Source organism: Entelurus aequoreus, linkage group LG06 (assembly GCF_033978785.1).
Source record: "Entelurus aequoreus isolate RoL-2023_Sb linkage group LG06, RoL_Eaeq_v1.1, whole genome shotgun sequence".
In the NCBI taxonomy this organism is placed as follows: domain Eukaryota; kingdom Metazoa; phylum Chordata; class Actinopteri; order Syngnathiformes; family Syngnathidae; genus Entelurus; species Entelurus aequoreus.
In genome coordinates, this window is record NC_084736.1 from 30,933,961 (window position 1) to 30,951,447 (window position 17,487).

The 17,487-nt window shown below is 39.5% G+C and overlaps 1 protein-coding gene across 3 annotated transcripts in view; it reads left to right on the forward strand.

Moving 5' to 3' along the window:
* The window catches only part of clec16a (C-type lectin domain containing 16A), a 175,921-nt gene that overhangs the window by 32,282 nt on the left and 126,152 nt on the right, over positions 1 to 17,487 (forward strand). For 2 of the 3 annotated variants that reach the window (XM_062050505.1, XM_062050506.1), the window contains exon 5: positions 5,106 to 5,211. In XM_062050505.1, coding sequence (XP_061906489.1) covers positions 5,106 to 5,211 — 106 coding nt within the window. Of the gene's footprint in view, positions 1 to 5,105; positions 5,212 to 16,830; positions 16,850 to 17,487 lie in introns of those variants that run through there. The other variant, XM_062050507.1, reaches the window with a different exon arrangement.

Here is a 17,487-nt window from a genome sequence, read left to right on the forward strand (position 1 = left end):
TGGGGAAACCATGTCGGGGTTCTAGGTCATTCACAAGTCATTTAATTACTGATATTGCATCCTCTTTTGAGGTTGTTGTTGCTTCCGGCCAACCACTGTGATTGTCAACACAAGTCAGTACGTACCTTTCCCTTGTACCGTATTGATCATATCAGTGAAATCAAAGACTATACATGGTTCACCCTCACCTCCTCCCTATTCTAAATTTGATCTACTTAACTACTATCGATGTGTAAAATCGTTATTTTCAAATTAAAATTAGTTGTAACTTCTTACCCACGGTAAAAACGTTAAAACTATGGAATGTGTCAGAGTCGGATGATTGTCGATTTTGTTCCAAGGAGTCTGTATCCACCCTCACTCACCCCCTTCTGTTTCTGAAAAAAGGACTGTGTTAGTCATACTATCACTTTCAGAAACATCTAAGAAAAAGGTCAGCTAATAGTCAAGTAGCGGAGGACAGGTCATGTTTGAGGTCAATGATTGTCTCTTTAGCCTCTATGGTCCACTGGGGGGTGTTGTTAGGGTAGGGGACCCCTTAGCAATATCACAATTAACTCAAACTCAACTAAACCCTAGCTTTTATGTAACTTATTCAATATGGTGAAAGTAACAAATATGCTTATATTTATATTGTCACCAATACTAGAAAAATACTACCCTTGTGGCGAATGCTTTAGCAATAGTATTTTGAAATTTTACCACACCTGGTGGCCCCAATAATTCATTAAGTCAAGCTCATGTTGTAGAAAGTTGAATGATGCAGACACGTTTGTTACTGAATACTTTCTATCAGACTTCTGTCTTGACAACTATGTGTATGTAATGAGCAACTATAATTATTTGATATGCTTAAATGTGTAATGTGTCGTTTTAGCTCAGCTGTTGTGTAGCTGCTAGCTCCTCGTAGCCTACAGGTGTCTAAAGTGCAGCCCATAGTTATGTGTTTTACACAACTATGTGCTAAACCTAAACAATTGAAAATGTGGTATTTGGGTGTCGGTGTAATGTTTGGCAGCTACGCCGTGTCTTATCATTGGACCTAAGTTCTTTGGTTTTGTAGGCGAGACAGAGAGCAAGTGAACAATGTGGGACACAATTGTGTCCATCTTATATCATGCTAGCTGTTGCAAAGATAGGTCAACATGAGCAACCACACCTTGAGTTCCAACATATATAAATATACAAAGGAGTCAAAGGTCTCCTGGTATGAGTGTCTAACTGGTGATCATAACATATGGCGAGTCGGGTGGCAGAACACACGGAAGCATCTCAGCCAGTCAGGGTTTTCACTGTTAGAGCAGTTGGATGTCAGCCATTCCTGTTATTTCAGGCTGTGGTAGGAGCCTTGGTAGTGGTGTCGCAGCTTGGTGGTTGAGCTGTCAGGTAACACCAGGAATGTTCCTTCTGTGCGATTTGAATGTCAGGGTACAGTCTGTAAAGGAGGTCCAGCAATCTGAACCGGAAGTGGTTTGGTGACAGGTAACCTTGTGACCCCAGCGAAGCCTTCGACCTTTAAAGAGGAAGCACACAGTTTCTTTGGTACCTCTGCATTCAGAATCGAATGGGTGGCGCCAGTGTCAATCACGAACTGATAACATTGTCGTTGACACTCATGTCCAGCAGGGGTCCAGTCTGTATCTCCTGCTGGGGCTCCTGCGGTGGGCGTCCTTTGCCACGCTTTTGTGTTCGTTTGTTGGCACTACGGAACCTTTCCCGTTCGAAAATGTTCACGACTCCAGTGACCAGGCTGGTCACAGCCGAAACAGTTTCCACCCCGGACTGGCTTTGAAGCATCGTGTTGTCCACCACCCGAGTCCAACCGTCTGGTCGCACGTCTGTTGAGGATTCTTTCCTCCACCTGTTGGAACTCAAAAGCAAGGTCACCCACTGCTGAATATATCCTAGCTGATCTTTGACCTTTTGGTTCTTTTAACCTTTTATTTTCAGCGATCTGTAAATTAAGGAGTTGCTTCCTTGCTGCTCTGTCATTAGCCTTATCATCCTCATCTTGAGGAAAGAGACTGCGCATAGCAGTAGCTATGTTTGTAACGTATGGTGTTATCGGTGAGGTCGAAGATTCAGCCATTAATCCTACTTGTTGTTCTGTATTTTTGCCATCTTGTGTGGAAACACAACGATACAAAATGCTTCTAAAGTCTCCTATTGATTTCTTCCCATTTCACTCAAACAACTAAACAAACAAACAAATAAACAAACTTGCAGCTAACCACAATCAACAGCATACCATTTACAAATACCTTCATTTGTCACTTTCTCATCTTTTCTTCACTTTCGTTTTCCTTTACAAACAACATCCTGTATCCATCTCTTCCTTACACTTCACACAATGTTTCTATTTTCTGTTCTCCTAGAAACCATTCACATAACGTAAGGTTATAAACATCCTTTTCCCATATTTTCTCAAACCATCCTCTTCACCCTCAATCTTCCTTCACCTGCTCTCTTTTTCTCTCTCTCTCCTTCTCACTGGAGTAGGAGGCGGTGGCCTAGTCAAAGTCTGGGCGGGTCGTTTGAATTGTCTTGCGCATGCGCGGCAGGCAAAACACCAATCAGTCTAGTCTGTCCTATTTGTCTCATTAATCATCGGTTCTTTTGCTGCATTTCGTTTTTCCACGTAATCCCCGTTTACTTTTATCATACGCTAAACTCTTAAATTCTCGAGCACCAACCCTGCTCTTTTTTTCTCTTGACCATTTTCACCAGCGCACACACACACACATGCACGTGTAAGCACTCACGCACACACAAGCAAGTGCCTACAGCCCTACGCACACACACCCACGCACACGTAAGCACTCTCTCTGCGTTTCACTTTACCATAAAACTTCCAGTTACTTTTTTATTTTATTTTTTATTTTACCAGACGTTTGAGTTCACAACTTTTCGAGTATTGTAAACTCCCTCTTAACCCTTTCAAGGAACGTTCTTTTCTTTTTTTTTTTTTTTTCTTTTTAAACTTTACCTGCTAATTCCATTGTCGACAACCGTCCATTCAATTGATCATTACACAGTAATGATTCATCACATTCCTCCCCGACCGCCATCACATTCCTGTCTGTCACACTCAGTGGCCATTGTGTCTATTTTTTTCAGAAGGGCCTCGAACCCCTGAAGGCCTTTAACCCACAAACCATACGGCGGCCTTTAACCCCGTAATTTTTCGTACAATACGCAGCTAGAGCCTCTAACTCTAACCCGTGCAATTTATCGTGCAATATGCAGGCCTCTAACCTCCATATCATACGAGGGCCTTTAACCCGTTACTCTTTTAGGCGGCGACCAACTACCCAGGGTGAGCCACACCCAACTATTAGTTCACTCGTCAATGAAACTGCCCGTCACGGTAATCGAGACACAATGGCGTGAGTTGACCACCTATTTACAATTTTAATGCAATGGCAGGCTCGGCAAAAATGCAATCAATCTATCAAAATCACCATTCTGTGTCTGCGGTACAAAGCAGTGTTTAACTTACAGACTTCTGGGCAGACTCCTAATGCAGATTTTATCTAAAAAGAAAGGTTCTGCTTACCTTGAATTATGTTTTGGCCATGTGAGTCTGTCCAGAAGATTGCAAGAGAAGGTCCAATTGTCAGCGTGTCATCCCGGACGAGCCCCCAAATTGTTGCGTTTGACCAGATGTTCCTCCAAGTGGGATGTAAAACGCTGGTCAGTCCCAAGTTTCTTAATGACATATCAACTGAACTCAAACGTACCACCAAGCACAGAATAGGTATTTTTGTAATTTTATTGTCAAAGCTTTGGCAATAATGAGACCAGCCTCGAACAACACATACAAATGCGCAGCCCAAGTTGATCTGGCATTCCACAGGCCAAAAGCAACTCTTTTCACACCAAGAAAGCCCGCCTTTCCCCTCCCCCCAACACTGATAAGAAGAGAGACTTGGGGGTTGTGTTCACATTCCTGATGGTTTACGACCCTATCTAACCAGGCAATCTGAAGACAAAGAGAAACTAGTATACAGAGTAAAATTAAGGAAAGAAATGAGCTGATTCAAACATGATTATGAATAAAGAAATAGCTCTTAAACATATGCATTATCTACAATATATATATATATATGTATGTATATGTATATATATATATGTATGTATATATATATATATATGTATGTATATATATCGGGCTCTGTACCGAGGATGTCGTTGTGGCTTGTACAGCCCTTTGAGACACTTGTGATTTAGGGCTATATAAATAAACATTGATTGATATATATATATATGTATATATATATATATATATATATATATATATATATACATATATATATATATATACATATGTATATATATATATATATATATATATATATATATATATATATATATATATATATATATATTTGTTACTTTTTTTTTTTTTTTCAGTTCATCTTATGTTGAGAAAGCATTGTTTGAACATCCATCCATCCATCCATTTTCTACCGCTTGTCCCTTTCGGGGTTGCGGGGGGTGCTGGAGCCTTTTTGAGCTGCATTCGGGCGGAAATTCTTGAAAAAAATTCAATTCTTAAAAAAATATTAAAATATTTGAATATCTTAGTCTTGCACAATAACAAGTACTTTTATAACCAGTTTTATATAAAACAATTTTTTACAAGGTGTATGATAGGAGTTCCTTGCTCCATCAGTTTGGGGGTCCTTGGCTTTGACAACGTTGAATAAACCTGCTGTAGATATGACATGTAATCACAAATGTAATCACATTTGTACTTACAGCATGTGTATGAAACAGTATTGGAGGTTTTTTAGAGTGCTTTATAGGCAGACACGATTGTATCTCTATTACCTGCATTGTTTGCCACCTCTTACTAGCAGTTTTTGACTATATAGAATGCACAGAAAAGAGAGATACATGCATTCTTGTCTCACATAAGGATTGTAGATGATGGGAAAAACTCCCAAAAAAGTGTGGTTCCTCTTTAACTGAAATTGTGACCCTGCCCAGTGTGTGTATGTGGGTGTGTGGGTGTGTGTGTGTGTATGCGTGCGTGTGTGTCTGTCTCTGGTGCCTTGTGGTGCCTTGCTCACTGGCGCCCCCTGTCTGTCTCTCACACACAGCACACTAATGACTTTGCCCTGTACACTGAGGCCATTAAGTTTTTCAACCACCCCGAAAGCATGGTCCGCATTGCGGTGCGCACCATCACGCTCAACGTCTACAAAGGTGAGTTTCAAGAGCACACACACACACACATGTAAAACTTTCGCACATATTTTAGGGCCGTTTAGACAACATACTGTACCATTTACTTTTCGCTTGGTCTTTTTGTTATCTTTTATGACGCATAAGCATGACTGCTAGTTGTTAAATGTGCTAAACACCCATGCACCCCCTGCCCAAAGTAGTGTAAACATGAACTGTCATGTCAAATATAATCAGAACTGTTGTATGTCCGACTGAGGCGCTGTCATTAATGTAGTGGCTGTAAGCTTGTCGCAGAACAGACATTTTTATTTGCTCTATGGAAATGCAACTGTTGCTGAATTTGCAGTTTTGATACTGATAAATGACACCTTTTCTATAATATTTCACTTTACTTACGGCTACTCTATGGCAAATGATACTACACTGTACCAGCGAGACCAACCTATGAAGAGACTTGGAATGCTAAGGCAAGGTTGTGTTTTGCACAAATAAGGCTATTTATTCAGCGTTTGAAAGCGATTTGAATGTATTACAGCTGCCAGTAGACACAATCGACTACATTAATATATGGCTATTACAGTGTTTTTCAGACTTTAAGGCGCACTTAAAATCCTTTGATTTTCTCAAAAATCGACAGTGCGCCTTATAACCCGGTACGCCTAATGTACGGAATAGTTTTGGTTGTGCTTACCGACCTCGAAGCAATTTTATTTGGTACATGGTGAAATGATAAGTGTGACCAGTAGATGGCAGTCACACACAAGAGATACATGTAGACTGCAATATGACTCAAGTAAACAACACCAACATTTTATATGTTCCATTGAAAATATAGAGCATTACACACGTCGCTCAAAAATCTATCAAAATGCTTTAGTATGACTTTGGTAAGCTATGAAGCCGCACCGCTTGATGTATTGTACTGTGCTTCAACATACGAGTATTATTATGGTGTGTGTATAAGGTAAGACATATTATCTGGCGTTTTTTTTCGCAATATTATGCAAAAGTAACTTTTCTTACCTTCTGGTACCTGCTGATCTGTATTTAAGATCTGCATAAGTCCTGAAAAATTGCGCGTGTCTGCCTTTGTAGTTTGTGCCGACAGCGTAGTCGATAAGCGTCTTATTTTTTTCTATCTTCTTGTTATGGGACACTCATCCTCCACTGTTGCCATTTCTTATATAAAGTCGTGTAAAGTTCTTATTTATATCTGTCAGTAAACTCGCCATGAAAGCGCTAAAACATACCGGTCTAGTGACTTTACATTATTTACCCAAGGAACTTTAGTTATTATTAGGATTTCAAAAGCAAGCTGCTGTGCATATCAAATCAATCACTTTCACAACCGCGGCGGCAGAAAACGACCCTATAAAGCACACGCCCGTCCTAAAAATATTAAACTGAAATATTATTTTTAAATTTTTTTATTGTATTTTATAACTTTTTATTGTATTTTATAACTTCTTCAGCCGATCGTTTCGTATCACTTCTTGATAGATCCATGTTACAGGAAGTAACCAGATATTAATAGTAAATTAGCAAGTACATTTAGGATAATAAAACCAGAAATTATGCAATATTTTACCTCATCCGTCAGCATAAATTGGGAGCCTTTGTAACCCATTTTGAAATTATTCAAATATGATTTATAAACCAATTAATATGTCGTAACAGGTATCGTTTTTGCAAAAGGCTAAGATATAAATCGCAATATAGATTTTAGGCTAGGGATGGGTACTGAATCAGGTACTTTTTGGGGGCACCGACTCACGTAAAATCCAACGGTGCCATGTTACGGTACCTAGGTTGTGCATGATGTCTCGCTTGGTTGCCGACTCACTTCGGCACTTGGCGATCACTCCAGCAACACTGAGAGTGGACTGAGCCGAATTACCTATAGGTAATGTTGCAATTTCCAATGCCAACAAAGAAATTGACTCAAAAACGCTTAAATAAGGCTTAAATTTTCTAAAAAAAAAAGTGCTAGCTTGATGTTAATATACATTGGCTTCGCTACTGACATGCTACTGATTAGCATTTGCCATTTAATAAGTTGATTTCAACACCACTAAATTTGTAAATGCTACGACTAAGATGTACATTACAATCAAACAGCTGGTACAGTACGTAGTAAGTACAATACTTACAGTATTATTACTTTTTGGGCGCAACGGACATTGGTACCATATCGATTCCCAGGTGAACGGTACTTATCCCTTTCCCTAATACTTATTATGAGGTATGTGTTGTCATGTGGACAAAGATGATTTGGAGTGCAGCAACGATGCTGTGAGTGTGTCAACATTAGCAAAGTGTTGCTGTCTGCCGTGTCAGCTTCATAGTCTCATCCTTGCACCTGTTGGTGTCACGCGTGGGCAGACCAGCAGTGCGTTGACAGTTAGGCTTGTTTCCTCAACATTCCTCCACGTTGCACAACACACCATTGCCTCAGCATTTACACAGTCTGCAATATTTTAACAATTGGTTTCCTGAAATTAGCCTTGTGCTGCATGTGTAACCTTTTAAACCGTGAAGCTCGCTCCACCTCCCTTTATGCTTTACTTCCCATAGTGTAGCAACAACACATACAGTAGATCAGGGGTGTCCAGACTACGGCCCGCCGTGAGGCGTCATGAGTTTAACAAGAAATCCCACCCACAAGAAGATTGCATTCAATTTAATAGTCTGACAGTAACTATATATATATATATATATATATATATATATATATATATATATATATATATATATATATATATATATATATATACCCACATATATACATATACCCACATATATATATATACACACGCACATACTGTATATATATATATATATATATATATATATATATATATATATATATATATATATATATATATATATATATATATATATATATATATATACTGTATATATATTTATAGATGTATGTGTGTATATATATATAGATTTGTATATGTATATATATATGCATATATGTGTATATATATATATATATATATATATATATATGTATTTAAATGTGTGTATATATACATACATATATACAAATATATATATGTGTGTGTATAGATGTATACATATATATATATGTGTGTGTATATATGTATACATATATATGTGTGTATATATTAGGGCTGCGAATCTTTGGGTGTCCCACGATTCGATTGAATATCAATTCTTGGGGTCACGATTCGATTCAAAATTGATTTTTTTCTATTCAACGCGATTCTCGATTCAAAAACGATATTTTCCCGATTCAAAACGATTTTCTATTCATTCAATACATAGGATTTCAGCAGGATCTACCCCAGTCTGCTGACATGCAAGCAGAGTAGTAGATTTTTGTAAAAAGCTTTTATAATTGTAAAGGACAATGTTTTATCAACTGATTGCAATAATGTTAATTTGTTTTAACTAATAAATGAACCAAAAATATGACTTATTTTATCTTTGTGAAAATATTGGACACAGTGTGTTGTCAAGCTTATGAGATGCGATGCAAGTGTAAGCCACTGTGACACTATTGTTCTTTTTAAACATTTTTTATAAATGTCTAATGATAATGTCGATGAGGGATTTTTAATCACTGCTATGTTGGAATTGTAACTAATATTGATACTGTTGTTGATAATATTCATTTTTGTTTCACTACTTTTGGTTTGTTCTGTGTTGTGTTTGTGTCTCCTCTCAATTGCTCTGTTTATTGTGAGTGTTGCTGGGTCGGATTTGGTTTTGGAATTGGATTGCATTGTTATGGTATTGCTTTGTATTGTTTTGTTGGATTGATTCATTAAAAAATAAAGATAAAATAATAATAAAAAAATCGATTTTTAAAAAATGAGAATCGATTCTGAATCGCACAATGTGAGAATCGCGATTCGAATTCGAATCGATTTTTTCCCACACCCCTAGTATATATGTATGTGTCCATAAATATATGTATGTGTATATATATATATATATATATATATATATATATATATATATATATATATATATATATATATATATATATATATAAAATGTGTATATATGTATATATATATATGTATATATATATATATATATATATATGTGTATATGTATGTATATATGTATGCAAGTATGTGTATATATATATATATATATATATATATATATATATATATATATATATATATATATATATATATATATATATATATATATATATATGTGTGTGTATATATATATATATATATATATATATATATATATATATACATACTTACATACATATATACATACATATATATATATACACATACTTATATACATACATATATACATATATATATATATATATATATATATATATATATATATATATATATATATATATATATATATATATATATATATATATATATATATATATATATATATATATATATATATATATATTTATTTTAAAACATTTTTATGACTGAGACCCTTCTGGGTCCCCGGGCCCAAACTGACGTGAGCCCTAAAGGTTGAGAAAATGTATATATTGTAATGTTTTTGAATATGAAGAATATCAAAATGGCCCCAACATGCTTTACATTTTCAGTGTGCGGCCCTCAGTGGCAAAGGTTTGGACACCCCTGCAGTAGATGGCACTGTATGTCTGGGCTGTCCTTCAATTATTTATTTATGTGCTGTCATCCAGTCAACTTAACATCGATGGTTGCAAGAAAGTGCACTCTGTTTCTTAACTGCTCTTTCTGTACCAACATTGTTACTTAATCCTGTAACACTCTGGTTTTATTTTGTTTTTTCCTTATCACTGTAATGTTAAACATGGAAGTGTTTAATGCACGGGTGTCAAACTCAAGGCCCGGGGCCAGATCTGGCCTGCTGCATCATTTTATATGGCCCGCACCACCTGGAAATAATGTGTCCGTAAAGTACTTTATCTTTTCTTACTAAATGTATTATTTATTTCCATTTCCAAAAGATACATGTACTGCATGAAATTGCATACTGTACCTTTTAAACATTACCATTATCCAATATTGCAACAAATATACATTATTATCATACTTTACAATTTTCAATCTATTAAACCGTTACACCCCTAGTCAATTGAAAAAAAACCACCACTGTTTTTTATGGTAAAATTATGTCAACTGAGCGACCAATTTTTACCCTAAAATCTATGGTTGTTATTTTTACGGTGTATTACTGTAAATGGAAAAACAGTACCACAGTTGTTTCTTACATTAAAAAAATGCCAGTTGCCAAAATAAAAAAAATTATAACAGTGGTACTGTTTTTCCATTTAGACTTAGACTTAGACTTCCTTTTTATTGTCATTCAAATTTGAACTTTTCAGTACAGATAAGAACGAAATTTCGTTACATAAGCTCATGGTAGTGCAGGATAAAAAAGCAATAAGGTGCATATATAAATAAATAAATATATATAAATAATATATAAATATATATATAAAATAAATAAATATATATAAAAATATATATAAATAAATAAATAGATTACTGTACAGATAAATATATTGCACTTTTCCACATGCGTCCACGTTTATGGATGAATGTTATATTGTCTTTTTTATTCCAGCGAGTTAATCCATTTTGGGGGGAGTTGAGGGGATAATTTAATTATGATGCGTTCAAGAGTCTTACGGCCTGAGGGAAGAAGCTGTTACAGAACCTGGAGGTTCTGCTTCAGAGGCTGCGGAACCTCTTTCTAGAGTCCAGCAGTGAAAACAGTCCTTGGTGGTGGTGGGAGGAGTCTTTGCAGATTTTCTGAGCCCTGGTCAGGCAGCAGCTTTTTGCGATCTCCTGGATAGGAGGAAGAGGAATCCTGATGATCTTTTCCGCCGTCCTCACCACTCTCTGGAGAGACTTCCAGTCTGAGGCATTGCAGGCTCCAGTCCAGACAGAGATGCTGTTGGTCAGCAAGCTCTCTATAGTGCCTCTGTAGAATGTGGTGAGAATGGGGGGAGGGAGCTGTGCTCTTTTCATCCGACGCAAAAAGTGCATGCGCTGCTGAGCTCTTTTTACAAGAGCTCTGGTGTGTAGGGACCAGGTTATATTGTCAGTTATCTGCACCCCCAGGAACTTGGTGCTACTTACCATCTCCACCGCTGTGCCGTTGATGTAGAGTGGAGCGTGGCTCGACTGGTGCTTCCTGAAGTCAACGATGATCTCCTTGGTCTTGTTGACATTCAGGACCAGGTTGTTGGTTCTGCACCAGTCAACCAGATGTTTCACCTCCTCCCTGTAGTCCATGTCGTTGTTGTCACGGATGAGGCCCACTACTGTCGTGTCGTCCGCATACTTCACAATGTGGTTAGTAGTGGACCTGGCGCAGCAGTCATGGGTCATCAACGTGAACAGCAGTGGACTCAGGACGCAGCCCTGGGGGGAGCCGGTGCTCAGGGAGATGGCACTGGAGGTGTTGTTGCCCACTCTCACAGATTGGGGTCTGTCTGTGAGGAAGTCAAGCAGCCAGTTGCATAGGGGGGTACTGAATCCAAGGGCGGCCAGTTTGCTCACCAAGTGCTGCGGGATGATGGTGTTGAATGCTGAGCTGAAGTCCAGGAACAACATCTGCACGTGTGTGTCCTTTCCTTCCAGATGTTCTAAGCTCAGGTGGAGTGCAGAGGAGATGGCGTCCTCTGTGGAGCGGTTAGGGCGATAAGCAAACTGGTATGGGTCGAATGTGGGGGGAAGTCTGGAGACAATATATTCCTTTACCAGCCTCTCGAAGCACTTCATTATGATGGGGGTGAGTGCAACAGGGCGGTAATCATTGAGGGAGGAGATTGTGGGGTTTTTAGGCACTGGGATGATTGTGGCCGTCTTAAAACATGATGGTACCACAGCCTGGGTCAGCGAGATGTTGAAGATGTCTGTGAGAACCCCAGCCAGCTGGTCTGAACATCCCTTAAGCACCTTGCCCGGAATGTCATCAGGTCCTGGTGCTTTCCGGGGGTTCACTCTCCTCAGGGTTTTTCGGACATCCGCTATATCCAGGTTGAGCGGCTGCTCATCAGGGCGAGGGATGGATTTTCTCGCCGGAGTGGTGTTAAGTGCCTCAAACCTTGCAAAGTAGTTGTTAAGGTCATCTAGGAAGCTGATACTGTTGTCACAGGGACAGGGGGCAGCTTTATAGTCCGTGATGACCTGTATGCCCTGCCACATTCGTCTAGTGTTTGTAGGGTTCTCGAAGAAGTCCTGCACTTTCTGACTGTGAGCACGCTTTGCAACCTTAATGGCACGGTTCAGGTTAGCTCTGGCTAATTTTAATGCCACCATGTCGCCAGACTTGAAAGCCTTGTTCCGAGCCTTCAGCATTGCACGTACCTCACTGTTCATCCAGGGTTTCTCGTTGGCCCGTGTGGGGATGTTCTTGATCACACTGTCATCCTCCATGCACTTCTGAATGTATGCGGACACAGACTCTGCATACTCCTCCACACGTGTGGTGATTTTTGGTGGCGGCTGCTTTGAACATGTCCCAGTCTGGGGTTTCGAAGCAGTCTTGTAATGCTTCCATTGCTTCCTCTGGCCAGGTCCTCACCTGCTTCACTGTAGCTTGCTTCCTGATCAGCAGGGGCTTGTATGCAGGAATTAGCATCACAGTTAGATGATCTGAGGAGCCGAGGTGGGGGCGTGGTGCAGCTTTATACACCTGTTTAATATTACTATAAACCAAGTCCAGCTTTCTTCCACCCTTGGTTGCAAAACTCACATATTGATGGAAATGAGGGAAAACTGTTTTCATGTTAGCTTGATTAAAATCCCCTGCCACGATGAAAACTCCCTCTGGATGTGTAGTTTGCAGTTCACTGATGGAGCAGTACAAAGCATTCAAAGCTTCTTTGGTGTTAGCACTGGGGGGAATATACACTACTATGAAGATCATAGCACTGAATTCCCTGGGTAAATAAAATGGCCTGCATTTTATAGTTAATAGTTCAACATCAGGAGAGCAGTGACGTGATACTATCTTCCCATTGTTGCACCAGTTATTATTGACGTATATGCAAAAACCACCGCCTCTGGATTTACCAGTGAGAGATCTACTCCTGTCCGACCGAAACATAGTTAACCCCTCGATGGTAACTGCCTTGTCCGGAACGGATGATTTCATCCACGTTTCTGTTAGAAATGTGGCGCAGCAGTCTCTCATCTCGCGTCTTGCATTTAAATCCAGTTTCAGGTAGTCAAGTAAGCCAGCCATGAAATTTAAAGAATTGTCCGGTATTTTTGCCAAATTGTTCTATACTACCATGAGCGTCTGCAAGCCGCAGCCCGTCAGGGCGCCGCCATCTTGACAATTTTCTTCACAGTAATATGTTTTAAATTTTACCGGGAATTTTAAGCTAAGCTGCCAGTTTTTTATCGTAAAGAAACAGTGGTACTGTTTTTCTTCTTACAGCAATATCTTGTTAAAAAAAACACTAAAATTCTGCTGACTGCGTTGCCATTTTTTACTGTAAAATCTACAGATTTTTTTTTACAGTCCGTAGAAAATATATCTACTGTATTTTCCAGACTAAAGAGTGAACCAGTATATAAGCCACACCCACTAAATTGTAGAAAAAAAACATATACTTCCATATATTAGCCACAACGGATTTTATAAGTCACAGTTATATACGTTGTGAAATCAGTTATTTACACAGAAATATTTTGCAAATGTTTATTAGTTAGTTACCTTAATTGTTTTCAAACGGTATCTGTAACATGGCTGTAAAATGGCTGATCAAACAAAACAGAGGTCATCGTCATGGACCCACTTGCTGCGCAAGCTAGTTCTCTAATCAGCTAAACAGACTCAATAACTTTACGGTGACGTATCTGTGAATTTACTGAGGAATTTGTGAAACTGAAAAAATTCAAAAATAATGCCGTTCTAAGTTAATAATACTAACACAGACACTCGTAAACATGTTAGCATATTAGCTAACGCTAATGATGCTAGCTTGATTACATTACAATAGCACGTACAAATATGCATGAAAACACTCCTACAGACATCACACATGGGACGCTTTAGTAAGTAAGAATTGTTTTAGTTATATCATAAAACTTACAAACGTTGCTTGGAGTGATGAATGAAGAATCCATACGAGTAGCTACGCTATGGACGGTTAGAAGACGGAACAGCACTTGTACTTCCGTTTCGAGGCACTACACAGCAGTAAACACTGTCTAAGTTAACCGAGCATCACATGCAGTGAGCAAACTCGTGCAAAAGATGGCACCGTAGCACAAACAATAACGCACCATTTGCATGTGCTTAATGAAAACTATTTGGGAAAAAAATCCAGAAATTTGCTGCACCGTTTTTAGCGGCACGGTTGGAAGAAAGTAGTGGTTTATAGTCCGGAATTTAGGGTACAAGCGGTCCTTCAATGACAATGTGGCCTACAAGGAAAACAAGTTTGACACTTGCTTTAATGCTTCTGCTTCATGAGGATGGATCCTGCAACACTGGAACATGATTGTGTTGATATTGACTTCAATTCTCAGTACCATAACAAGAATAATGACATCACTTCTCAGTACCATAACAAGAATAATGACATTACTTCTCAGTACCATAACAAGAAAGTCATTTTCAGACTTCATATTTGCAGTTTGTGTTTTTTAATCATTGATGATGTTTCTCGCAGCCTACTCTTTACAGTATTTACATTAACTCTCTGTTTGTTTCTTCCTCTCCCTTCCTCTCCCTCTTCTCCCTCCTCTCACTCCTCTCCCTCCTCTCACTTCTCTCTCTCCTTTCCCTCCTCTCACTTCGGTCCCCCCTCTCCCCCTCCTCCTCTCCCTTCTTCTCCCTCCTCTTCCTCCTCTCCCCCCTCCCTCCTCTCTCTTCCTGTCCCTCCTCTTCCTCCTCTCCTTCCTCTCCCTCCCCTCCTTTCTCTCCCTCCCTTTCACTCCCTCTCCTTCCTCTCCCTCCTCTCCCTCCTCTCACTCTCCTCCCTCCTCTCCCTTCCTGTCCCTCCTCTCACTCTCCTCCCTCCTCTCACTCCTCTCCCTTCCTCTCACTCCTTTCCCTCCTCTCTCTCCTCTCACGCCTCACTCTCGTCTCCCTTCCTCTCCCTCCTGTCCCTCCTCTTCCTCCTCTCCCTACTCTCACTCCTCTCCCTTCATCTCCCTCCTCTTCCTCCTCTCACTCTCCCTTCCTCTCCCTCCTCTCCCTTCCTCTTCCTCCTCTCACTTCTGTCCCTCCTCTCACTCCCCTCCCTCCTCTCCCTCCCTCTTCCTCCTCTCACTCCTCTCCCTGCTCCTCTCACTCCTTCCTCCTCTCCCTCCTCTTCCTCCCCTCCCTCCTCTTCCTCCCCTCTTCCTCTCACTCCCCTCCCTCCTCTTCCTCCTCTCCCTGCTCCTCTAACTCCTCTCCCTTCTTCTCCCTCCCCCCCCCCACTCCCACTCCCGCGCGCCCCACCTGCCTAACTGCAGTGTCATGTAAGTTGGTTCCATTCATTCAGTCTTGTATTCGTCTGGGTATTCCTGAAAGCAGCTGACGCTGATTCCAACAATTGGTATCACTCCAAACATGAACATAAAAAGCTTAAAATGTTTTTTACAAGACAGAATTGGACGCCAAAATAGTCTTCGAGCTATACCGTCTTGGGACGATATAGCTCGGTTGGTAGAGCGGCCGTGCCAGCAACTTGAGGGTTGCAGGTTCGATCCCCGCTTCCGCCATCCTAGTCACTGCCGTTGTGTCCTTGGGCAAGACACTTTACCCACCTGCTCCCAGTGCCACCCACACTGGTTTAAATGTAACTTAGATATTGGGTTTCACAATGTAAAGCGCTTTGAGTCACTTGAGAAAAAGCGCTATATAAATGTAATTCACTTCACTTCACTTCTTCAAAGCTGACACGTTAGTTTTCTTGATACCCAGACGTGTTTTATGTGTGAGTGTAATGTGTCATCAATCTACTTCCTCCTACATTCATACAGAAAAATTGGCATCCCTTCCTCCTTGTTGTTTTTTTCAGTTCTTGGAACAACTCTCTTTTTTCCTGTTGCTCTATATTTTGGTTTGATATTTCAATGTAACACTTCCAATTATCTCCTTCATGCTTCATTCATCAGTTTCTCTGCCACAAAATGATGCTAGCCAAGAATGTGCATCTATTATTTTCACCAGTAAATAACTTTAAACATATATGCATGTACAATACTTCAAACATTTAGTATAATAGTATGTGGAATTGAATTATGGAATAGATTAAGCACATAGTTTAAAGGCCTACTGAAACCCACTACTATCGACCACGCAGTCTGATAGTTTATATATTAATGATGACATCTTAACATTGCAACACATGCCAATACGGCCGGGTTATCTTATAAAGTGCAATTTTAAACTTCCCGGGAAACTTCCGCTTGAAAACGTCGCGGTATGATGACGTATGCGCGTGACGTCACGAGGTCAAGGGAAGTTTTTGGACCCAATTCAAATACCTCTGTTTTCTTCGACAAAATTCCACAGTATTCTGGACATCTGTGTTGGGGAATCTTTTGCAATTTGTTTAATGGACAATGGAGACTGCAAAGAAGAAAGTTGTAGGTGCGATCGGTGTATTAGCGGCTGGCTGTAGCAACACCAACACCAGGAGGTTGTGTTGTGTTTTGAGCAGGATAGCAGACGCACTACGGTGAGTACAGCTTTGGCTTCCAAACATTTGATCGCTTGCCCGTACGTGCGTGTCGATATGTGCATGTCAGGTACGTAACTTTGGGGAAATATATGTTTCTTGCCGACTCTGATGGCGGCCGGTGTGTCGTCAAAAGCGTACAACGCCCGCCGCCGCATCTAAGTTAGCTTCTATTTTTTTTAGCTTCGCCAAGCTGAAAATTATTAACCGTGTATTTACATGTTCATGGTTTAATAGTATTGTTGATCTTCTGTATATCCTTCCAGTCAAGGTTTTTTTTTATTTAGTTTCTATCTGCATTTGAGACTGATGCTATCACGTTAGCTCCGCAGCTAACTTAGCTTCTATTTTTTTAGCTTCCCCAAGCTGAAAATTATTAACCGTGTATTTACATGTTCATGGTTTAATAGTATTGTTGATCTTCTGTCTATCCTTCCAGTCAGGGTTTTTTTAAATTTAGTTTCTATCTGCATTTGAGACTGATGCTATCACGTTTGCTCCGTAGCTAACTTAGCTTCTATTTTTTTTAGCTTCGCCAAGCTGAAAATTATTAATCGTGTATTTACATGTTCATGGTTTAATAGTATTGTTGATCTTCTGTCTATCCTTCCAGTCAGGGTTTTTTTTAATTTAGTTTT